The sequence below is a fragment of the Corvus cornix genome, chromosome 4, assembly GCF_000738735.6.
Source record: "Corvus cornix cornix isolate S_Up_H32 chromosome 4, ASM73873v5, whole genome shotgun sequence".
NCBI lineage: Eukaryota > Metazoa > Chordata > Aves > Passeriformes > Corvidae > Corvus > Corvus cornix.
The window spans coordinates 22370360-22396803 of NC_046334.1; the positions used below are offsets into that span (position 1 = coordinate 22370360).

The following is a 26444-nucleotide window of genomic DNA, read 5'->3' on the forward strand; positions in this document are numbered from 1 at the left end:
TCTGGCTAGTCACCATTAATCAACACAGAACAGAGCATAATAGCTGAGGAATTCTGGAACAAAAAGAGGTTTGAAAATGGGAAAGTTAATAATTTAATAATTTAAATTAGGGCATTCTTGTAACTGGGTATATGTTTTAACTCTTCATATAAACTCTGGCTAAGCCAGGTTACATTAATTAGTTTTTTATTTTTTTAAATACACTGTGAATACACATTATCATATTTGGAACTGGTTGTGTAAAAGATGATATCGTTTCAATCTTCTCAGTGAAGATTACAGCATGGGAACAGGTAAAATAGTGTTTATTATATATTTGCTAAACTCTCACAGTAGCAACCTCTTTCCTAGTCCAACAAGAAGGAGTCAGGCAAAGAACAAATATTACCAATGAACTTCTGAGAAGATTTAGAAATCATCATAACTTTGAGAGGAAGCAGTCACTATGGTATTGTAGAATATATTAATCATTATTAGATATTCATAAGCAAGGCGTCAGAACTGGGATTTAATTTGTTTTCCACAAAATATTGGACTTGCAAGTGTGAAAAGCGCTAGCAGGAGAGAAAAGCGAGATAATAGGTTTGCATTACATGTCCTCAAGAATTAAAAGAAATTGTCTCTAACTCAAGGGTGACTAGCTGATCATCAGGGTGATGGTGGAAACTCTGTGAACTTTTCATGTAGTTTTCTTTGCTTAAAAAAAAAAAATCAAAAATATTTGAGGGTCCCAATTCCCTTACCTAAATGAGGCAGGTGAGATATGCTAAGGTATTCCTTCTGTCAGTTCAGAAGCTATAGCTCTCCTAGCAGTGCTCCTCACCCAAGAGTTTTAAGGTACAAACTTGACAGAGAATAAAATAATCCTCTTACGGATAATAATTTATAAAAAAATTTCAGAAGTAACTGAAATGGAAAGAAGTCAATAGTGAGAAAACTGCAGAGTACATCAGGTTCATGAATGCTCTGGAAATGGGCTAAAAAGTGAAATGACAGAGCTTTCTGAGAATCAGAAAGGAAAATCTAAATTTGATACTGAAGAAATTACTGTACAGTGAGAAATAAGGAACAACCATTATCTGTTCAACATCCTTCACTCTATTCCTCAGCTCATGAGGAAAATCTAAGGATGACAGTCAATACATGAGACTCCTACAACATAGATCAGTTTAATGCTAAAAGAGTGCATTAAGCTCATTGTTAAAAGAGAATTAATGCACATTGAGGAATGAAACCCAGCACCTTAATTATTTCTGTGCAGTGAAGGTGGGGGGGGGAGGGGGGATAGCCCCACCCCCTAATTATTTACATGCAATAAGTAGCTGTAAATTAACTGTTTGCATTAATAGTATAGAAGATATGGAATTATTGCTAGTAGTATTTTAAGAATTTCAGTTCAGTGTTTACTGGCAGAGAAATCATATATATATACATTAAAATATGTACTGGAATGTTTTTAAATTTTTAAATTTTTCTTTGCATTTTAACCTATAAGCTATACTATAAATGAGAAATGTGCAGAGGAAGAAAACACAGAGATACAGTTTGGTGTCTGCTTAAAGAGAGTAAACTCATCAGATTTCCAGACATGGTTATATGAGTATAAAGAAGCAACAGTCTTCAGTAAAAATAGAAGTAGACATATAGTAAAAACCTATAAGCAATTGCTTTACAAATATGTAGTTAATGAAGTTAAAAATACTGAAGAAAGCTATCTAAACACTGAAAAATCAAGTTCTGCCAGATTGTAATTAATGAGTAAACAGGGTCTAGATCATTAATGCAAATTTGAGTTCAGAAATATGTTATTTTGCCCAGGATGCATGGTATAAGAATTCTTTCAAAACACAATTTCTGATTTCTTGATAATACACTATTAAAGAAAAGTAAAAAACTTCTTTGCTTGTAATTTGTGCTGCATCTTCAAGTAGAAATAAGAAAGAAGCAATTTTAGGTAACATGAATATATAGTCTTGATACCTTATTTCTTTCTGTTCAGCTACGTGCAGCACCAAAATCTGGAGTTGTAATGAAGCTTTGAAAAGTCATTTTTATTCCTGCTCTTAGTTCAACTCTTTAACAATGTAAGTCTTTAGGACAGATCATAATTTTCCATAAAATAGAGACTTCATAATAGTACTGTGTTAAGGAGAACTGTGGGTTTTGGTAGTAATTTAAAAATAAATAATTATTTAAGATATCCAATACATTCCATAGAAAATGTATGCCCCTCAAAAAAAAAAAGTGGATATTTTAAATTCTAAAAAGGCAAATAATAACTGCATACACCCTGCATACTTTTGAGATTTTAGGTGGCATCTGTCCAAAAAGCTTACTTTTTAAATTTGTGCTGTAAGTTTTCATCCAAGTATCAGGCAATGAAGTCAGAAACTGAGCATGCAGTAATTTTCTCTTCTTCTGTAAAAGTACAAAGAATAAGCCTTTCAAGGTCAAAGAATTTTCAAAACTATAAGGACTCTATTCTTTCACACCACATGAGGCTAAAATATATTCAGTTTGTGGGAGGGTGGTACAATGTGGTTGCTCTTACAACCTTCTGTGAAATGACTGTTTTCCAACCAAATTTTCGTTGTACAGAGAGATACTCCACAAGTGCACAAAGGGGACAAAGGTTCAACAGTGCATAGCTAGCCTTAGCATCCACAGGTGCTAAACTAATCTGATTCTGACCTTGAAAGTCAACAATTAAGTATATTTAAAAAAAAAATTCAACAAAACACAAATAAAGGGATGTTTTCTTTGAGATCAAAAAAATCAAGATTCTGATTTTTCATATTTCTTTTGTTAGGTTTTTTTTTTCTTCAATGGACTTATTTTTCCAGTAACAGTGATACTGAGAACTAATACAGAATCAGTGAAGGAAAATGCCATACCTTAATGTACTTGAATTCTCACAGTTCTGAAATAGTCTTTTTTTGCTGTTTCCAGTCAGTGAGCTAGATTAGTTGCAATAATCCCATAGCAAAGGTCCATCTGATTAGCCATTCTGTTTTGGTGGAAGTACGAGGGGAACCCAAGAAGAAAATTCCACTGTGTCATTTCCTATCAGCACTGTAATATCCTGTTACTGAACAGGTGTAAAAGAACAAGCCTAAAGTTATTTATGTAAAATATCTCTCTGTAATAGAGCTTGTTTTCTGTGTTTCAAATAATTCTCTGCTTAATGTATTCTGTGCAAGCTCTCCTAAGAGAGATACTTCTACTGTGTATATTAGAAAAGCTGGAGTGCCAAAGAAAGGTAATTGAAGTGGAAACTTTTAGAATAAGCAATGATAAATGAGAAGAAATGTGAAGTTTGATTAATAGGGGGACCCAGAATGAGATTAGGTTTGGTGGAACAAAAGGTAAGTGATGTCAAAGTAATACGGTGTATTAATGTCGATCTTTTGTTTGAATTACAAGTGTGAAGGCAAGGCAGGCTGGGAAAAATCAGATGGAATGAGAATGAAACAGACCTTTATGTGGTTTTGCCAAGTTCGGTAGAGTAGTCCGCAAAGAAGGGTACCAGACTTAAGTAGGATCCTGTTACTGAGCCTGTGAATAGAGGTAAGAGTAGTCCATTTATTACTTTTAAAATCTCTACAGGAATTAATTCTATTCAGTCTCTGCCTTCAGGTGACTGTGAGGACTACTGATATGTGAAGAATGATAGGAATCAAATCCACAGTTTGTTTAACAGTATTGCCAGGAGCATGACTGTAAATGATAGAGGATAATAAGTGATCCCCAATTTGTTCACATTTTATGCTCAGATGATTTCCCATAGAAAAGAAAATGTCAGGCAAGACTCGAAGATTCGATGCACAATCTGGCTCCTAGGGCACACTTATGATGTTTTGTACTTACTCCTGTATATCTTATCAGAGGTTTCTACATTGGCAGGGTAAGCGAACTAAAAGCAAAGTAGAAAGGGGAATAAAAACCCACTCATGTGTGAAAGTGGTTCATCTCTGTCCCATATGGCAGGACTAAATAATGTAGACTAAGCAGACTGACTTGGGAGTGCCTTGAAGTAATGAAGATCAGTTTGCTGTGTTGTCTCTTTAACATGATGGTTTCAACACAAATGCTGAATATCAATAATAAATATTGCATATCTCTAATAAGTTCTGAAACCGCTTATGAAATGTACATGTGTACATCCATTAGGAACCACATAAGGGAACTCTCATGCCATATGTATCTATAAATCTGAGTATGATTATTATAAGCTTTTAGGTTGTGAATAGTGCATCATGAGAGACTATATTTAAAGGAAAATTTGATGAACATGTGATCAATGATAATTTTTTTCATTCAGCTGAGAGAATGTATGTCATTTTTCTCCACTGCTTTTCTCTAACGTTCTGTCTTTCTTTGACTTTTCCTGGTTGTTTCCTCAGTGACTCCCTCATATGAATATTGAACAGTGATAAGAAAATGTTCTGTTCAGCACAACCAAATTGATACTGCTGTCCCAGATACTACCACCATTTTTCCTCTTTGCTGTTGTGCCAGACAGATTGTCCTATATCTACTATATTTATTCAAGTCCACAAATGGATTATCAGTATTGTAAACCTTTATTATATGATTTATGCCAAAGTAATATTGCGTCTCTGAACTTGCACTTTTTTTTTTTGACAGAAACAGACCTGTAAAGATGTTTATGTGGTGGTCTGCTGTTTTACTTCTTGGATGCATTTTGCTGGGAGCAGATGGGTGGCCAGTCAAGGAAGGATACAGCTTCAGGCCCTATCAGCCCCTAATAAGATTACGGCACAAGGTATGGATTATTCTCTAATACTTCTTGCTTTTCTTCCAAGGTCCAGGGATAAATTATACTCCAGCCTTGTCTTTTTTGTGTTTATTAGAGTAATGTTCAGAAATTAACTTTTTCAAAGAGAATGACGTAAGATCTGTTTTAGCTTCTGTCTTGGTTTGAAAGACAGGTGTCTGCTAAGGAAGGCAGGAGCCTCCCTTGGAATGGCAGATGCAACCCCGTTCCCTCCGAGTTATTATGATTTTGAAATCAAGGGCTTTTAGGCAAAGATGTGGGAAATAGGAATAACAGTTCTTTACTATTATATATCTATATGTGTATAACCAGTCAAACAAACAACAATAACTATGGCAGTAACAGCAAACAATCACAAACCCAGTCCCAGCCTTCTCGGCTGTCGGGCCCTTTCCCCTCGGGTGCAGTTCCGCTCGCAGCCGGCAGGGGCGCTGGCGGCTCCCGGTGAGCAGGGCAGGTGCGATGCCGAGACCGACTGCCCACACCCCCAGGTGAAACAAAAAGAGCAGCCAGGTCATTTGTTTATCTAAATACTCGGCCATTTGTTCCCCTAGCAACATGTATAGGGGGAAAATTCCTTTAACAGAGAAAAAAAAAAAAACAAAAAAAACCCCAACAGCTTCAAAAACTAGAGATTAGTTATATCAACAGAAACTCAGAGGGAGAGCCAGGAGAGGCTGTCTCTTAAAGCAACTGTCAGCATCTGCTTAAGGCAATGACTTGTCCCAGTCCTCAGTGAATTTCAGTCTGCAACGAACAGGGAAACTGCCCATCAAAGAAGAATGGTGCTGAAGTTAACTTGTTTGCAAGAGGTAGATGTTCCCAGTGCTTGCTGAATTTAGGAGTTTTGGACCATGGCATAGTGCAGATGTTTTCTGAGTTACGTGGTTCCCATATTCAACGACTACATGTCATTCAAATTATACCCACCTGCTGCTCCTTTGTCATGAATCCAGGACTCCTGAAACAGTTCTCAGCTAACAAGTCCTGCTCTTCTTCTGGTTGCTGAAAGGGAAGCTTCTGTGGTGGTTCTGTAAAACAAGGAAGAGGGCTGTAATATTTCCATGGGCTGTCTAAAGTTAGCATAGGTCTGATCAACTTTATTTTTTCTTGGCATGATAGTCATGGGAGCAACATCTGAAGTGCCTTAAGACCTACAGTCAAGCAGAGATGAAAAAAAAAATTCTTTTCACCCTTCTAAATTTTTGTGCTACAAGTAAAAGGTCTGAATTATAGCCAGAAACTCTAAATGTTAGTTTCTATTAATGTTTCAAGATACTGCTAGTTTTATTTCTCAATACTTTTTTATAAAGTATGAAAGATACTTCTTTTTGGTCCTCAGTTTAAAAAAAAAGACCCAATATCTCGTCATATAAGGAGGAATTGACAGTGTGAGTTCTCAAACAAGTAAAATTGCCTATTAGCAAATATTTTGTATGCTATGTAGATTAAATACAAGAAGTTTCTTAACAGATGGAAAATAAAATCTTAAAATTATACAATTATGCATCCTCTATGGAATGTTCTCAATCAGAATAAAGACTGAATCAGGCTACAGTCAAAGAAATACATAACTCTATCAGCACACAGGTTTTTTATGCTGAGTATTATCAAAACTTTGTCTCATCACTTTATTTCCATTTGACAGCTGTAAGCAAAATAAAATAAAATAGCACAAGAAAGGTTCTTTGAAATCTAGAAGGAAGAGAGAAACTAGTAATGAAACCATGGAATGAATCATGTGAGAGAGAAATCACGTGTGCAAAAAAACCCCAACACAAAACCATGAAGACTGTAAGAACAATGAAGGACAGAATATGGGGTATGATTAGTATTATTTTCTGAGGTTAGATGTTCTCTGATCTTAATGAATGTATGTGGAACTATTCATATGTTGGTGTTTATGTTGTCTTAATTATACTTTTAAAGTACTGATAACTCTCATATAATTCTTGGAATAGGCTGTCATAAACTTTTCAAGTTTAATATTGGGGGAATCACACAGACATATGCAAACAAGATAAAAGTAATTAAAACTAGATATAAAACAATATATTGAAAAATATGGTGGGTTTTTTCCTAGGCAATATGTCTAGATAAAAAAAAGTTTTAGTATCGTTCAGCTTTTGGTATTAGGGATATATGTTTGTATAAAAAAGCTAGGAATGTAAAACTTTTCTAAAGTCAATTTTTAAAACCAGCTTTGGCATGGATATGGATACTCAAAATATAAATCTGGTAAAAGAAACTTTCTGCTTCAATCAAACACTTAATAAATCGAGTGCTTAGATTAAGTTATGCCAATAGAATACTTACTACAAACAGATGATAATGAATATATGCAGTTACATTTCCTTTGATTAGGCAATATGTATGCAAGTTTATGTGTGCAAAGATTAAAAAATAGATATATATTAATCACTGTTGCTCTCATAAAGGGGAATTTATCTAACTTGAACAATAGTCCACCAAGAGCAACCTTAAATGTCAACATGCAGGGAAAAACAATCCTGTTGGTACTTAGGTACTCTCTTGAAATAATGATTGTGTTTGTGGTGAAAACAGGCATTCATATCATAAAGCTTTTGTTGTTTTAAAAGGGATTATAAACGATTTCAGCTTCTCATGCATAGAAATTACAAGTAGGAATTTAATCTATATATATGATTATCTGAAAGCATAAGAATAGCATTGGTATGGAAAAAAACTTTACAAATAGGGAAAAAAATTATGCATAAGGAAGCATTATTTTACTTTGAGGGTGACTCAGCACTGGAACAGATTGCCCAGAGTGCTTGTTAAGTCTTCATCTTTGCAGACATTTAAAAACTGTCTGCACGTGGTCTGGGACAACCTGTTGCAGGTGACCATGCTTGAGCAGGAAGATATAACAAGGTGACTTCCAAACGTCCTAACATTCTTTGATTCTGTATTTCATTATAATACATAATTATAGAAATGCTCATTATCATGGCCATTTTAATGGCAATGAAGATCAAATATTTGACTACATTGTTTATATATGAACTATTCAAAACCAGGAAGAGATGAGTTCTCTTGAACCAGAACTGAGAAAGAATATTACAAAGCACTCCTCAAAGTTTTGTTTCCAGTCCCCTACCCTTGTTTAACTGCCACGGCTTACATTTATGTGGTTATGCTGAAAAGTACCAGGCTGTGTCTGAACAGCATGTGAATTTCTTGTTAAGCCAGGTAATCCTTGGTTCTTCATTTGTCATAACACTGGAAGAGTTTGTAAGGTACTTTCCATTTGGGAGTCTTCTTGCATTGCTGCTGAAGTATTGTGAGCAATTTGTTAATACCTAGGTTCCCACCTGATATTGCTAGGAAGTATTTTTAGCATCCTAATGAATTTTCTTCTTGTAATTTGTATGCCTTTGACAGAGACCAATGTTTATGCAATGTCTTCAGTGAAAGACTGTATGCTCTGAGATTCCAGGTATAAACAGGCAGGTGGCAGCCAACAGAATGGCAACTGTTGGCTGCCGATTCTCTGTCAGACGCTAAGAAATATGGAATATAGCCTGTACATCCATATGTATACTCCAGGGCATGCCAACTCTGCGTATCTAACACATGCACACACAACCCACCTTGGCAAGCCAGGTGATTCACATGGTTTAGCAGGGAATAATACTGGTGACAGTGCCTCGTTGTTAATGATCTCATCACGGGTGGGGAGCAGTTCAGTTTTAGTCTAAAGGGACAGTTGGTGAAGGTGTAATTTAGTCCTTGTCCCCTGGACTCCTTTTACTTAGGCCCAATTTTGAACTTTCGAGGTTAGGACAATCATGTTCCCAAAATTCAGGGCTAAGCCCTCACTGAGAGCAACCACTGCCCCGACAGCATAGGCAGGGCTGGGCTCGGGGGAACCTGGGAACAGAGAGAGGGGAGAATCCCGGGAAGTCAGAGTTCAGCCTGAGCCTCAGCCTTAGCCTTGGCCTGTGTCTGGGCCCGTGCAGGATGCTCCGTCAGAAAAGAGCTTCTGTTGTCCAGCTGAGCGGGAGTGCACAGAGGTTACAGCAAAGGGGATGTGCCAACTTTCACTGGCTTCTACTGATCTGTTGATTCAAACTTCTTTCCAGCCTTGTCCTGGTTTTGTCTTGTTTTACCAAAGGGCTAAGGGGAAGTGACTCAGATGTGCAGCCCTCACTGTTGTCTGTGATGTTTCTCCAGACTAAAATACTGCTTTTAACTTCCTGTAAAAAACCTGCCTCTGTCCCTTTTTCTTCTCTCCTTCCCTTCTTACTGTTGCTGTTTGCTGCTAAATTCATCAGTTCAACCCTGATTCACATTAAATTAGGGCTCAGGACTAGGTCAGTTTAGAGGGGTTTAGGTTACATTAACATTAGATCGAGTTTGGAAGTGTTTAATCAGAGTTTGTCTGAATTAAAGCAAGAGAAAAACCTAAGTTTCTGTCCCAGGTTATTAAAAGCAAATTTGAATACATAAGCACAAAGCACAGAAAAAACCCCATGTATTACTTTTAGGTTTTTGCCCAAAACTTATAAAATGTTCTCCCTCAACTAACAGCACTGAAACGCCTGTAAAATATAAACAGGCTGAGTGCTCAATGATTTTATTGTCATTTAGAGTGTCATGGCCAAGAAAGAAATGCATAGAAAGTAGTATTCCAGGATTCAAAACTAGCCTGGGCTTTCCCTGTGTTGTCTGGTCTCTAGACAACCTGAGATTTATAGTTCACCATGTCTATCTGGAAAATCTGTTTGCTTGCAGGATCTGAGAAGTCATAAAATGGGATCCTCTAAAATCCTCTGTCCTAGGGAGAGAGAAAGGAAAAAATCTATTGAAGATGAGCAGTGAATTCTGAGGAGTAAGAACAGAACTTTTCCTGGTCACATCAGTGCTTCTCTCAGCTCTAAAGCAACATGAGAATTTTCTTCCTTCTGAGGTTCTGTGAGCACAGTATCTATGTCCTATGCAAATTCCAGGATTAGAAGTAGCAAGACTCAGTTTTAGTTTTTTAATCTGTAAGTGTAGTCAAGAAGTCTTTGGTTTTTTGTTTGTTTGTTTGTTTAATTTTATTTTCCTTTTCTCAGGAGAGGGAGGGAATTCTGCATTCTAATCTGATTTTTCCTGTGGGCAGTAGCATTAAAAAGACATGGGTAATTTTTTCTTTAAATCCCATTACAATCATTGTGCATTAACAAGCTAATATCAATTAAACATTTTATTTTTGCTGTGTCTCACTACATGCTCAAAGCATTTTTTACATTTTACCAAAGTTGCTTCTAAATTCTCCCTGTAAAATTTCTTCTATAATCCTTCTTCCAGCTAGTCAGTAACTGGAGGGTGGAGTATCAAAGTCTGGAATTAAGGCAAGGCTGATCCCTGCTTTCAAGATGCCTGCTGATACTTATCAGCAATGCCTGTCTATAAACTTGTATAAACTTGTAGTCAGATCAAGAGGGCCAGTCAGGGAGCAAAGGTGCATCTTAACTATTGGGCTGAACCTCTTGATGTGCCTATCTTTTTTGTTCCTGTTACTGAACATCATCACTGTGGAAAAGATTAATCTCAACCGAATATTTTGAGGGATGATGAAATTCACATGTATGATCTACCTTTTGATTAACATTGTTTTTTTAATTTCCCTTTCTGGGTTGACAACAAAGGATAAAACATAACATGGTGGTATAGGGAGGCAATGTAATTACCTTCTTCAGTAGTCAGCTTGGCCTTCTCAGGTTGAATCCTAGGAAGAGGATTTCCAGTTATCCTGGGAATAGATAAGAAATGGTTTTTTACCTTTCTGGTGTTTGGGATTCAGTGCAAACCCAATGTATATCAGCTATCATTTCAGATTCTTGATAAGCGTGTTTTTTCATATTCTATTATGATAGCAAATTGTCCTCACAAATTGCAATTGCAGTAATAGCAAAACAAAGCCAGGAGAGATTTGTTTGATATATTACTTGAGGTGATTTGCTCCTGTTTAAATTTGTGCAGTTTGTATTTCTAAGATCATGAAAGAGGCCAGGTACTTGAACTGTGTGTTTATGAGATCTGGCTCTTTTCCATGGCTTCCTTGTTGCCTCTTGCTCTTCAGGTCCTCAAGACTACTTTGTAATTTAATTCCATCTCTTTATTTTTTTTTCCTATCAGAGAAATGCTTTATTTTATTCTTTTCCATTGCTTCTTTTTCTCAGGCATTTTCCTCATGGATTTAATACCTATATTTATTACCTAGAAGATGTAGACTTTTATTATCTATATTAACCTTTATTATCTTGGTTTGTTAAAATGAAAGTAACATCCTATAGCATAGAAAATGCTTATAATGTGAGAAGTAATAAGTAAAAATCAAAATAAAACTTATATTAAACTTATATTAAATAATAAACATGGTGTATAATAGTTTTCTTGGTATGTAGACAAACTGGGCTGTACCCCAGACTTTTTTTTTTTTAATTTTTAACTAAATAATGATCAGCTTAGCTTATGGTTTATTTTTCACCTCTGATTCTAATTAGCTATTTAAATTCTGGTTTTAAATGAAAATAATTATGTAGTTTAAGCATTTGCTTTTGTGTTGGGTTAGCTTGACCTGGTCTTCATAGCAGCGGGGCTGCAGGGATGGCTTCTGTGAGAAGCTGCCAGAGGCTTCCTTCATGATCCCAGCCAGTGCCAGCCGGGTCCAGGACAGACCCACTGCTGGCCAAGGCTGAGCCAATCAGAAATGGCGGTAACCCCTGTGATAACATATTCAAGAAGGAAGAAAAGTTATTGTGCAGATATAACTGGATTAAGTGAACAGTGGGGAGAGAATATGTGAGAGGAACAGCTCTGCAGACACCAGTGTCTGATCAGAAGGAGAGGGAGGAGGTGTTCCCGGTGCCCTAGCAGCGATTCTCCTTCAGCCTGTGGTGCAGACCATGGTGAAGCAGCTGTGACCCCATGGAGGACCATGAGGATGCAGAGATCCACCTGCAGCCCATGAAGGAGACCCACACCCAATCAGGTGGATGCCTGAAAGGAGGCTGGCAGGGACCTGCAGGCCCATGGAGAGAGGAGCCCATGCTGGAATAGGTTTCCTGGTGGGACTTGTGACCCCATGGGGAACCCACGTTGGAGCAGGCAGTGCCTGACGGACTGCACCCTGTGGAAGAGTGACCCATGTTACAACAGCAGCATTATGAGGAGAACTGTTGCAGAAGGGATGGATTCAGGTTGGAGAACTTCACTGAAGGACTGTCTCCCAGGGGAGGGACCCCATACTAGAGCAGGGGAAGGGCTCCTCTCTGTGAGCAATGGCAGGAACAATGTGTGATGGACTGGCCAAAACCCTCATTCCCCATCTCCCTGTGCTGCTGCAGTGGAAGAGGTAGAACTCGGGAAGGAGGGAAGAGTGGGGGAAGGTGTTTTTAAGGTCTTATTTTACTTCTCATTATACTGCTCTGATTTTCTTAGAAGTAAATTCAGTTAATATCTCTAATTCTGTTATACCTGTACCAGTATTTGGTGAGTGACCTCTCCCAGTCCTTAACTCATGAACCTTTCATTATATTTTCTCCCCACTGTCCACTTGTGGAGGGGAGTGATAGAGCAGCTTTGGTGGGTGCTGCCATCCAGCCAGTGTCAAGCCATTACAGTTTTAAACATTAGTATACTGTGCATCTATAGGGTGATGTATTCCCAACTGAGGGAATGTAGCATTGGTATACAGCAATAAAAGAAAGAAAGAAAGAAAGAAAACTCTTTGTTACACTGGGCTTTATTATACAATCAAATCAAAATATTTGTGCACTGTTAGATTCCTCTTAAATTGGCATCAATTAGGTTGGCTAAATGTTAGGTCTTGCATCCATGTTTCTTTTCAATATCCATATTTTAAAACATCTTTAATACTTTTATTCCTATACTTTGTGTGGTAGAAAAACAAGTTCAGAATAAATTGTCTCCTTTTAGTAGTGGGAAAATACATCACTAGTTTTAACTCTTCTCCATTGCTTACTTTTTTCTAACTATGTTTTCAGTTGTCATTTTGAACTGTGATAATTTTACTGGGTGTGTGATATGCAGTGGGAGCACAAATCTGGTATTTTTTAGATAAAGTAGTATTTAATGATATACTACTGTACCTTTTTATTTTTTTCTTTTACAGCAGCCACTGTTCTGATTTTGTGTTACCAAGATGTCAGGTTGAACAACCCATCTGTACTTCATGTGAACATGACTTTTGTTATCTTGCAGTACAAATATTTGCTATCTCAATATCTAAGAAATTTTTTAGCATTTTTTTTTGTGAACAGTTTAAATTTTTTCATTTGAAATCTTTGCAAGGAGCCATGGTAAGAAGCATTGATCTGTGTTTACGTATATTAGGTTTAGGTGTATTCAATTTGGCTTTCTTCAGCAGCCTTTCCTTTTGAGAATTTTGTAACTGGAAAACTCTGTGACTTCATCTCCATTGTTTATAGATCAAAATAACAGTAAGAAAGTCCTCTTACCTTGTGAACTTACTGAAATAGGCTATTTTTACCTTAAAATGCCTTCAGTTCTGGGTAAGGTGACTGCTAGATTACAGTAGTTGTTATGACATGTTATTTTTTTCTTTTTTATAATTGCTGGTGGGATCATATACGTAGTCCAGCTCAGGGCACTGTATTTGTTCCTGATAACTGATTCCATGGTAAATCATACCAGGCAAGAACACTACACCCATCAGAATTCTCAAATCCCTTCAACCATGAGCTAAGGGAATGTGATGTCTTTCAGTTTCAGATTTATTTTCCATTATGAAGAAAACCCAAACAACAGCATTAGTTAAAACAACAAAAAACCCCAGTCTCCTTTCAAAAGATGAGGCTAAAGGATAGAATACCCATTGAAAGCATTAAAGGTTTTGGTTTCTGTGCTTGGGCCTGACACAAAGAAAATGGAGAGCTTAATGACAGCCTAATTAAAAGATGTCTAGTTACATCTTTGTTCTTATTGTTATGCATTGGTACAGCTATGGTTAAATAACCATAGTGTTAAGAACACAGAAGCTTTATGCCTAAAACATAACATTCAAAACAAAGCTCTCCCAAACTTTACTAATACAAAAATGTTGCTATTTGACTTCATTAAAATTGCTCACAGAATCATAGAATGGTTTGGCCTTGAAGGTATCTGAAAGATTTTTCTGTGGGCTGAAGAACCCCAAGTCTCAGCCTGACTTCATGGGAGAGGTGCGTCAGTCCTCTGAGCATCTTTGTGGGCCTCTCCCGAACTCACTCCAGCAGCTCCATGTACGTATGCTGGGGATCCCGGAGCTGAACACAGAACTTGAGGTGGGGTCTCATGAGATGCAAGAGATGAGTAAGAGATTTTTGTTTCATTTGCCGTATCTTTTAAAAAATTGGAAAAAACCTGAAAGTTTCCATTTAATGTGCTTGGTTAACTACACTCAACTGCATTTATACTATTTATATAAATTAATACAATGTATAAACAATGCAGTGTATGAACAGTATGTTCATGTGAAGTGAATTTAATAGCTATAAATATTTCTGTAACATTGCATAATGTTAATAGCATCTGCTTAATGTTCATTGTCAATTCTATCAAACAACTTCATGAAATTGAATCCCCCTGCCCAATGCATTCTAACAAAATATTATTTGAAGTAAGAGAAATCTAACAAGCTTATTCTAGGCCCCTTCTTCCAATGAAAACAAACCTAAGAAAAATTATTAGTCATTTGTTTATTGTATTGCTTATAACTTTGGTTATGTAACTCTAACAAGCAGCTTATAACTTAAGTCTATTTTCTGGGGACAAGTAAGGCCTATCACTCTCTTGAGGCATCAGTGGAATTTTCATTTCACTATTTCATTTCACTATTTCATTTCACTAAATGCCATTGCTTTCTATTATTATTACCTGTGGATTATTGTCGTACATCAATGCAAGTAACAAAGCACTAATATTACATCATCTTAATGGAATGTATTCAACTTGTTGGTATATGTGTCATTATTTGGTATTACATAATTTGATGCTACAATTCTGAAATTAACAGTAACTACTGTATTGCAAGCAGATGATCCCCAAAACTGTAAAAGACTAATCCCACTGCAACACATAGTTTGTGGCATTTTTATAAAGGTCTGAGAAACCATTGCATTGGTCAGTCTGACTTTCCATATAAAGGTCACCTATTTATTTCATTATTCCTTCATTCCTCCTCTAAGTGGGGCATAGTGAAACATACCTTTCAAAGAATTTACTGAATCTTCAAATATTTTCTATATCTTCATATTTTCAAAAAAAATTTTTGATGGATTATTATTAGCAAAGTACAGAGCTTACCATTTGGATACATCTGTCTTGTTTTGCCAGTGACTGCTTCTTGGGACCTACTCCATCATTAGATGGAACACAATCAAAGTGATTGGTTTGGTACAAGGAAATATTTGCAAGACATTATTTGTAGTTTACTATTCCTAACAAACTCTATTTTATTGGTGTTTGCTTGTATCAGTCTAAGGCAGGGAAGAAAAATAGATGTCTTCATATATATATATAAAAGGAACTACTATAATTAAAACTCCAGTATTATCAATTAGATTAGAACTTCAGCTATTTACTGGATTGTTATTTCAGCTCTCTGTGAACTCTTTTTTTCAAGCTAATTGTTTCCAGCATGAATGCCAAGAGAAAGTAACTCAAAACTTTACAGTGCATTGCCTACTACACAGTAGGAAAACTGTAACCAATTGTTAGTGTATCTGCAGAGTATATAGCTGCACTTCATAATTCATTTTGAAAAATAAATTGAAATTCACCAATCAAATACTGAGTTAATCCTGAATTTTCTAAGATTCAGTAGAGGAAAATACAATCCTAATTTTACTTTCTAGTTTCCTAAATGTCACACGGTGGGTAACACGATATAACCTTTCATCAGATCTCTGGTTTAAATGAATGTGTTCCTCAAATACAGAGTTTAACACTTTTCAAAAGGGCAGGTGCAATTGATTAATATTCATATCCTGAACTTTCCTTTTGCTTTGCTACACTACTTTATCTGCCCTTATAAAATGAATGGTAGAAAGAACCTGTTATTCCTAGCAATGCCTCAGCATACTGGTTTTAATCAATACTTGTAGAAAGACTACAATTTTACCCGTAATTATGTCTTAGTGCAGACTAAATACTACTTGCATTCCTGGATTATAAGAAGGTAATTGATGTTTATGCTCTCATGTCTATACCCTCTAATTGTCATTCTTCCTGCAGATTTTCATCTATCTGTACAAAAATCTGCTAAGAGGAAAAATAAGATCTGAGTGAGCCTCAGACAGACTGAATAATAAAAAGCAAAATACTTTATGTGGTTTTAGAAAATTACACTTAAAACCACCTCTGAAATTTAAAAAGAAAAACGAAGAGGGATTGTAGGCAAATTACTGCCATTAATGTCATTTGGAATTCTGTGGCTAAGATCCCTCTGTACTGGCTTGCCTTTTTTTTAACTAGCAGTATATTGTCAGGAAATATACTACTGTTCAGTTATTGTGAGGGTACCTGGAGCTTTAGGTACTGATGTAAGGGGGAAGATAATAGAATACCCATTAAATACTGTATCCTACAATTTCCAGTGATAATTCAGTATGCTAAAGTGTTGCTTCTTGGAGATCTCTTCCCCCTTCTTTGCCTATTCACATCTAGAGTGTTCTCAGATAATTGCAAAATAAATGTATATTTACACTGAATATGATTAGCTTCTGAGCTACATCAAATAAGTAAATTCATCTGTAGCACCTCACCAACTGTCCTGTGTAATTGCATTTCTTTCTTGGTAGTCTTGAAGAAAATACATCTTATGCTGTCTGTGCATGGGAAAGTAATACTGCACTGAGTGTCTGAGCATATGAAGTTTAATGCAAAATATGCACAAATAGTAATTACTTTTGTTAAGTCATTATTCATGTACTTCCTTATAATTCCCCATAGTTCACTACAGTTTCATTTGGCCTGTAGAATCATTAGGGTTCCTCTTGGACAAGCTCTTACACTGGAAACAAACAAAAAAACCCCAACAAACAAAAAATAACAACAACAAATTTATAGTACTGTTAAACCCCAATGATTTAGTGAAATAAGAATCCTTGAATTTAAATATAAACCCCAAAACTACTTCTCAGCTACCTTCCAACTGCAAGAGTAATCAGGGATTAGAGGTCCTATAGGGTGCTTATTTGTCTTGGGAGCTATCTGCAGCCTGATGCAAGCAGGTCTTTTTACACTAGGCAGCATTGCTTTGGAAATGTGTCTATGTGAATCATGAACAATCCTGCCAGAAGGAAGTGTTGCTTTGAAAAGGTACTAATCTGACTGACTCTGCCTATTTTAAAAAAGAAATGTTGTTTTGTAGAATGCAATATATGGTGCATACATGAGGTATAAACAGTGTTACTGTGTTGCTAGCAGGAATCTGCTTAAATTCAGTAACTGAAGAACACTGGAATTTAGACAGTAACTTTAGCCTAGAACTGTTTCACCTTGAGCACAAAGGCTGCCTTTAAGAATAATACATGCCTTTGCAAACATCTAGGTTATTTACTTGTATATCAGACAGGCCTGAATTGAAAAAAACCTGTGGATCTTTGTGTAGAACTTCTTCTGTCCACTTTTCGTCCCTAGAAATCACACACTTTGTTGAAGCCTGGTCTAGAGATAGTTTTCCTTCAGAGCATGTAGACATAGACAAGATGATGTTGAACTTTTTCAGATCTTTATTTCTGCTGTGCTTCCCCTTTGCTTTCAAGGGATTGTAATCTGCACACAGAGAACAACTGCTTCAAACTCAGCTTCCTGGGTCTACCGTGATTGATTTTCATGTTCCTCAGGGATCTAAATCAGCAAAGCAAGAACCAAATCGGCGTATTTCACAGTTCACCCTTCCCATCTCTGTGGTTGGTTTGGTTTTGTGTCGCAGTGACCGCTGCTGTCCACTGCCCAGGCTGGTTCCAGCGGTGTGCGGCAGGAATGGGCAGCAGCTGGAGGCATGGAGCTTTAAGGCTGCTCCTCTGAAGCCTCTGCTCTACCCAGGGGAGCAAAGGCTCCAGGCACTGTAGCAGTCAGCAGCCCTTGACGAAGGCAAAGATAAAAAGTTACGGGGAGGCTTGCCTTTGGATACAGTTTCAGATTTACTGCCCAAACGGAGTCCAAGGAGCACAAGGACACATCGGATCTGTGCAACAACCTATAAAGAGAGGTGTTACAACGGGGATGGCCTGACAGGGGGCCAATAGGGGTCTTTGGGGGAGGGATATGGACAGGGATAGACATTCACGCGGACCAATAGTCTCGAGAGGTGGAGGGAAAGGGGTCACATGCCCCAATGGGGCATCGAGGTTTAGGGGATTTCCAAGAGGGGAGGTATCCGAGGGGGCAGGGTCTCGGGGGAATTGACGGGGACCATATAAGGGTAATTAGGGAGGGCTTTGGTGATAGGCGCAGAACAGTCCAGAACTCCGGGAGGGGTTTGGGTGATTGATAGGGAAGGAGCCAGACCAAGGGGAGGGGATAACCATTTTTGGGAGCACTGGGGGAGCGGCTTGGATCTGGCACAGATCAACCGGGAGTGGAAGTGGGGAAGATAGGGATGAGCCCTTAGGGTACAAAGAACATACAAAATACAATAAAAACATTGCATCACCGCAGTTTTGGTTTTTATGACAAATATTTCACTCTTGTATCCAGGCTCCCCAAATACTGTTGGGTTGCTTTCATACAGATTCACGAATTCAAGACTTCATCATTTTTTCTCCCCAGGCCTGTAATATTGTAATACTGTAATATTAAGACTAATATTTAGCAATATTCCTGGGAATGCCATTAATTCTGAAAACTTCAACAGCTTAATATATTACCTTATTTTTGCCTAGCAACCTTGCTTCACATCTTGTTTCCTTCACACAATCTTATATTCATGTGATGCCTTAATCAATACAAGAATAACCTGTGGCATATTATTTTCTCAGAATTTGCTGCTATAAATGGTGGCAATCTCTAAGAAGACTGGGCTGTGTATGCAGAATACCAGTTCAGGAATCCTGTTGCAAACACTGAACTAAAAAGCTTTCTGCAGTAAATAGTGTTCTGACAAGAGCAAGAGGAAAATGGTTCACTTTTTGCACATTCTTTCTTCCTTACGATAGGAAGCAAGGCATTGCTTACTGCTGCTTAACAGAATAGCTTTACAAATGTAAATGTCATTGCTTCTGCTTTGCATGCATTTTTAGTTTAAATTGCAATTGTACTGCAGTTGCTAAGACTCTGCTGAAGTTTGATTCTGTAAAACTTCTTTGAAACACAAATCTTCAGCCTAATGTCATTGATCAAATTGGGTCTGAGAATAGTATACCAGATTGCTTTGTGCAGTATGTGTGCTTGTACTCCCTGGCTGTAACCATGCTGCTATTTCACCCATGAATAAAAAGTTTCTGTACATTTGTAATTCACATTTCTTGTAATTAAAGTTGCTGTATTAATTTAAGTGAATATATTGTTAATTCAGCTACTATAGCTTGTACAAGTTTTAACAATAACTATTTTGTTTCCTCTCTTAATGAAATATTTTCTTTAATAACAATTATTCCATTATAATAATAATAATAATAATAATTACTATTATTATTTCCAATATAGTACCCCAATGCAGAATTAGCCTTAAAGATAATGAACACAAAACTGATTTTCTGCATTTTCACTATATTCTATTATATGACTAATGATAACTTTTCATTAAAAAATGTAAAAAAAGCAAATAACTGCACTCGCTTTTTCATCAGCTTCTGTAATTAATGGTTTATGTTTATTAAATTATTTAAATTTTTGCCACATGTCAAGGACAATCTACCATATGTTTTACACTAATTAGTACTTTGTTTATTCTAGGAATTTGATTAATTCGGCAGCTACTTTTAAAATAGAACCAGCATAGCAAAGGACGTTTTGTCTGAGTTTTCCAAAGACAAAATAGGGCTCATCTTCTTTATCAGTAGCCCACTCTGGCAGACACATACCCAGATCCTCAGCAGATGATTCAGGCACAATGATAAGTGAGGTTCTAGATGCAATACAGTCATGTAGTTTCTCTTTTAAAGAACACAGAATTAAGTGGAAGTCAGAATGTTTCTGTGTGCAACTTCCAAGGTTTACAAACACTAATTTTCTTTCAAAAAGGGAAAATTCACAAGATACATATTTAAATGGAGCTAAGAAATAGGCTTTACTGTTTCTTAAATAGTTGATGTATTGTCTTAGTCCTAGAATGTCAATTACTTTTACAGATCAGCTCTGGTCTTTCCTATAAATAGCTTTGTACCTTCTTGGGAATCACTGCAATTTAGGAGTCATTTTCACTGTCCTTCTCTACACCCCTTATTGCTAATATGAAGCCCTTCTAAATAAGACTTGATAGTATGCCAGCCTCATTTAGCAAACATGGCATTTCTGACTAATGATGATGTCAAAATGCTGGGAAGTTTTAAGAGATGTTGATAGTGTTTATGTATTAAGACAAAAAAGAAAATAGCACTAGAAAAGGACCTTTCATACCTTAGAAAAGCATTTCTGTGTATTTAAATGAGTTTCTTTGCAGAGCTTCATTTAATTTATATTGCAAATAGTTTATAACGTATGATTTGTAACAATAATGATTTGTATGGTAAACCATCTGTGATCTTTTTTTAGTTCACAAACATAACAGAAAATCATTGTCTCCACTTCCATGGAGTGTACTTTGGAAAGTTTACTTTAAATTCAGCCTTTTGGGCATACAGGAAAGGTTTCTTTAGAGTTTTAATATGTTCTGCATCGATCCATTTCACCAGGCCGATACACTGTAATGCAACATAAGCCCATAAAATGCCATGCAACCTGTCTGATTAATTCGTTTGGAAAGTGCTAAATTCAAAAGTGTTTTGCTATATTGAAGCTGATAAAAATATCCTGGAATACAAAATGTTTGGTTCATGTTGGTTCTGCTTACAGATGGCTGATATCAGTAGGTACCAATATAGTAGTGCAGTTCATGTAATCATTCCAGTTTTATTTATATATAGGTATAGATTTATTTGTTTATTTATTTATTTGCATATAATTTCTTGGATTGTTAACATGTTAGGTGAAAATATTCTGTTTATGTATCATAATGCAATTACAGGAGAAAAACAACAGAAATATGTGCAATAGTGTGTTTCTGATGTCCTCCACACAAGTGTTCATACAGAAGTACATTTTACTTACTACCACAATGCTTGCACTTTTACACACTTTCTAATATTATATGGGTAGAATTTTGTTATTTTCAGTCCAACTAGCACTAACAGCCTAGCAAACTACACAAATGCAGGTGGAAATAAATGTCACTACGAACATTTGTTTACCTAAAGTTTCAAAAGTTCATTTACCACTCTCACATTCCAGGACCATGAAATTTTTGTTTATTTTTTTGTCTGTTTCCCAGCAGGATGAGCAGTTCCTATTTCCCTGAGCATCTGAAATTAATTTTCCTAAGTTATAGGTGCTTGTAACACTGTCTCACTAGCATAATTCATTGCTTCTTAGTGATTTTCTACAGCAAATATTTCACATAATTTATCTTTCAGTATTAAGGAGGAATCTGTATTTAATTCAGCCTCAGTATAAATTTGTCTGCATTTTTTAACTCTGTTATTTCTGTTGAAAAGTCAAATCTAGCAAGGTTTCTCTAGGCAGAAAGCTAATTTCTGAGTTCAGAGATGCTACACCCTGTCTAATCACTGGTTAATTTTGAAATAACTTGAGGCATAGAGACTTTTCTTTTTATGTGGATGCTCTTCACTGCTAGCAAGCATCTTGCTTGGCCCAAGGAATATCACACCGAGGTTGTTCTATGATCTGCTAAGAAAGTTTTTTCTGTCTAGTTTGAATGGCAGCTTAAAATTAAAATTTGAGTATTTTGAGGAAAACTAAGTCATGAAAATTTGCTCAAAAATCTTCAGCTGAAATTAAAGAAAATAAAGATATTAGAAGAGATGAGGTCTGAAAAGACATTTTCCGTTAATGCCTCCTTTCCTTGAAATCTTAACACATTCCATTAAAAAAACCCCAACATGTTTTTTTTAAATTTTAAAATTTTATCTGAATCATTTTGTTTCTACTCTGAAGTTTGCCAAACTTTTTGCACTCTCTTCTTCCTAATAAGTATTTCTCATCCTAATTAGTGTTTATTTTCTCCTTTGATACCAGTATTTGATTTTTAATAATGCTTTCCTGCAAGTCTACTCTGATCTAGTAATCAATTCTTGGATTAAGTCTTCAGAATCTATTGCAGCTTTATTGGTAAAAATTTCCATTATTCTGATTTGAAACTAAAGAAGGGAAAAAAGACTAGTGAGTTTTGTGGAATGAAACAGTGTCCATGGAGCCTGTAAATTGTGCTATCTGAATGCTAACACAACTCTAAATCTTGGTGGTTGGTTGATATTTTAATAAGCACAGATTGCTTATCATTAACAAGATTCTTCTGTGTTTACACTGGCCTATTAAAGGCTAAGTATCACTCCATGACTTCTAAAGATACATAAAATGAAAATTAAAAGCAAATTCTCCTCTAGAAGACTAGAAGAAATACCTAGACAGATCCTCTAAACCAAATGCTGACTGTAGTGTCAAATGAAACGTGAAAGAAATTAACCAATACTAAAACTATTGCTTTAATTTTAGTATAGCATGAAAATCAGAATGGCGTGAAAATTGATACTGGTAAATTCAGCACATCATACCATATCCAGTATTTCAGGAAATACCATTCACTGTGTTTAGGAAATACTAGAAATGTATGAGAAAATGCCTTACAATCAAGTACATCACATTTTACTGATAATGGATTTTATTTTGTATTTTTTTTTTAATTTCTTATTAGTGTTTCTAATGTAGTCATGGAGAAACTTGAAAACATGCTTCCCAGATACATAGAAGTTTTGACATAATTACTTGTTTGAAAAAAAAGCCAAGAAAAGAGTCATTGACTTAGATTTGTAAAATTGGGTTGCAGGGAAGAACAAAAATATTGCATCAGTACCTATATTATTTATTATTTCAGAAAATTAGAAAAAGTTGAAACAATATGTTTTAGTTGTTTGAGGATTAGATGGCCTTGTGCTTAAGTTAATGGTAACTAGACATTTCTATGTCCCTGTGAATTAGAAAATATTAACAGATATACTGTTAAAAGATGTATTAATTGCTGCTGAAGCATTAACTTTTTACAGATTCCTGTGTACAGTCTGGATGCTTTAGAGACTAAATGAACCTGTTATGAGCACAATAATAACAAATCCTTAGTGTATATAGGTAAAATAAAACAGTACAATAACTACTGAAGGGTAACCAGTACACCCTCTTAGTTATCAAAAGCTAAAATGCTTAAAAATGCCCATTAGAAATTGCAATGAAAGAAAAAAACTTACATAATTTCCTCTTCTTGTTAAAATTATGAGAGAAAATTCTTTCTTGTAATGGGACAAAATTTAGAAGTGTTTTGCATTTAGCCTACTCCTAGTGCTATTTTTACTAGCATAAACTTATATAGCAGCAAATATTTGAAGAATTGCAGTACCCAAAATAAAGAGCATCCTTTTGAGCAAATATCATAAAATCAAAGTTTGAAATTTTGGGGACAGATTACTACCTTGAGTAAATTTACATGCTTCAAAATTGTATCAGGGGACAAGTCTCAATTTTACAGGGACTTGTGCAGCTGAATTATGAGCATCTCCCAAGACAGAGGTCAAGTGACAGAGACTGCGTGGCCCCCTTGGATAACGTGTTCCAGCACTTAATCACAGTCATGGTTGGAGAAAAAAAAAGGTGAAAAACGCTAGGGGAGTTTAAAAATGGGTTATACAGGACTCTTGAGGCATCAGGCAAAGTGCAGTTGATTTTATGTTGGAGCAGGATGGAGGAGGAACTAGACTGTCTTACTTGGATCTTGTATGTCTATGATTTTATGATTTTTGGGATAACTAATTCTGCAATTAATACATTTTTCTGCTCTTAATTGCAGCAGGAAAAGCATCATGAAAGCACAAGAAATAAAGGTAAGTGCCAATTATTTTCAAAATGTGGGCATTCGTATAATTATCACAAATGCAACATTCATTATTGGTAAAAACTATCCAGATGGATTGTCTACTGAGTATTTTGGTATTTGAAATGATAAAAATATATCCAGGAAAGGGGTTGAAATTTAGAAAGTAAATGTATTAGGTACTGGTTTTGGAACTCTGAGATGAACAACACTGATTGCTGCACTCCGGATGGGAGATAGCTTCTCACTAAGTTTGTGTCCTTGACTATGGCTGGGTATCATGCTTTCATAAAACATCAGTACCATCAATTTAGCTTCTCCCTTTCCATTCAGTAAATCTGAAACTGGATGTGATTCCAATTTGTGCACAAGTGAATCATCTCCTTAATAGGCTGCCTTGCAAAATGACTGCTGGGGGTGTTTTTTGCCTACAATCTATATTTTCACTGCACCTTTGTGCCAGTGGCTAAGCACTATGTGAAATAGAATATCCAGGTTAAAGAAACAGCCTTGTGTCAAGAAAATTAAGACTTCCAAAACTCTCTGTTAAGAGACAGAACATCCAAATCTCTTGGTTAAAAATGGCTAAACAAGCAATGAAAAGCAGAATTGCCAATAGTAGCAAGGATTGTTCTCTTGATATTTCAGTTGTTTAAAGAGATAGGATATGAGATACTTTAAAAGGAAAACAAGGGGAGGGTAGGAGAAAGAGCAGCAGCTCTATGTTGCAAAGAGACAAGGGAATGAAGCTACAAACCAACCTATATCTTTTTTATTGCCTTATGAAGCAATGTGTAATCATATCACCTGAGTTAGCTGTTCTTAATCCAGTTATTTATGTATCATAGTACTCATTCATCTCAATTTTCTTTCTTTCTCTCACACTGAGGCCAAACACAAGCATCTAAAGGCAGACTAAACCTGATGGTTGATTGAAGCCGTGTCAGGACAATTACATCGTTTATGATGATATGATAATTAACATCACCTGAATGTCCTATGGTCCTTCATTTGAGGAGTGTGCATGGGAAAGATAATTGAACCAAAAAATCTCCTTCATTTTCAACCAATTTGTGATTTATAATTTTCTTTTCTGAGTTAATACAATATAAAGTTGAATCTTCTCTACATGTAGTAAGTGCATTCATGATGTATTGTCCAAAAACCTTTCCTGACTTAATACAAATTACAAAAAAGACTGTGAAAACTCAGATTAGATTACAGGAATAAATGATGTGTGAATACTGAAGGACTCTGAAATGGGCCATTCTTTGTGGATTTTTATGATTTATGTCCGTTATATATGATGTTTGACAGTCTTTTTTGCACACCCCACCCCATGCTGTTGCCAGGTGGTCATTATGGTATGTATGTGACCAACAAGTAAAAGTAGGAACAAAGGAATGACCTGGATGGGAGTGCCCATCTTATTCATTAGCTGTTAGTTTAGTTAACTAAGCACGGAAATAATTTTCCAAGGATTATAAAATAGTGCCTGCAGCTACAACCAAAGGAACCCATTAAACTCTACTTGAAGGGAGATCCCTGTTTTCTCATATGATACAGTGAAATTGGTGCTCAGCTGCACAAAATTTTTTGTGATTGTATCTGTAACATCACTTGAGGAAATTTTTAACCTACTAAACTTCTTGCAAGATATGTTTGCCTAAACTGACAGTTCAACTTGGAAGATTTTGGTGGTCTGGAAGACTAATCATACTCAAGAGTAGTCTTTGGAACATATATGTATCTGCAGATATACTTTATTGCATAATGCTATTTTGATGTGGATTTATGATTGGGATTTTTGTGGGGTTCAATATGTTTTCATATTCTTTAAATTTATTTGTTTTCATGTGTTCTTTTTCCATGTAATTGCAAAGTTTCAGAAAGATATTTTTATTTAAAATCTTAAAACTTTTTCTACTTAAAATACTGGTTGGTTCAGATGAAACAAGACTAAGTTAATGTTTCAGCATAAGCATTTTTGTTTTGTCAGTGAGCAACTGCAGTTCACATGCAATATCTAAATGTTTTGTGCTCTGCATATGTTCTTGTGAGATAGGTAAATTTTCCTGAAATTCTCAGGACGAGTTTCTAGCAATATTCCTTACACTCTGCATATTTCAACCACTACATATGGTAGAAGGAGAAAATAATTTCTGTGATTTCTTAACGGTTCTGACACTTTCAGAAGCAGTGTTGTCCTCTTAATTCAGAGGACAATTACAGCTCATCCTTACCAAGTGAAATGCTGGAGTCTCTGTTGTGCCTCATAACTTCAGTTAATGTCACTAGTTCAATATCTAATTTTTGTTAATAATTTCATTAGATTGGATTTTTTAAGAGGGGAGGATATTACAGCAGAATTCAAGTCAAATGCTTTTTGACTTCAGCAGGATCAATATATTAGTAAGAAGGACCATTCTGTATCTTTAATTATATTATAAATACCTAGTAATTTTTCATTTTACCCAATTTATTTAAAATTGCTATAAAATACATCAGATTCCTATTTTTATTTTAGTAAGG

The 26444-nt window shown here is 35.9% G+C and overlaps 1 protein-coding gene across 2 annotated transcripts in view; it reads left to right on the top strand.

Annotated features, from left to right (window-relative positions):
* Window positions 1-26444, top strand: part of FSTL5 (follistatin like 5) — a 275866-nt gene that overhangs the window by 19064 nt on the left and 230358 nt on the right. For both annotated transcript variants that reach the window (XM_020584125.2, XM_020584124.2), the window contains exons 2-3: window positions 4648-4786; window positions 23889-23922. In XM_020584125.2, the coding sequence (XP_020439714.2) occupies window positions 4664-4786; window positions 23889-23922 (157 nt within the window). In that variant the 5' untranslated portion in view covers window positions 4648-4663. The remainder of the gene's footprint in view (window positions 1-4647; window positions 4787-23888; window positions 23923-26444) is intronic.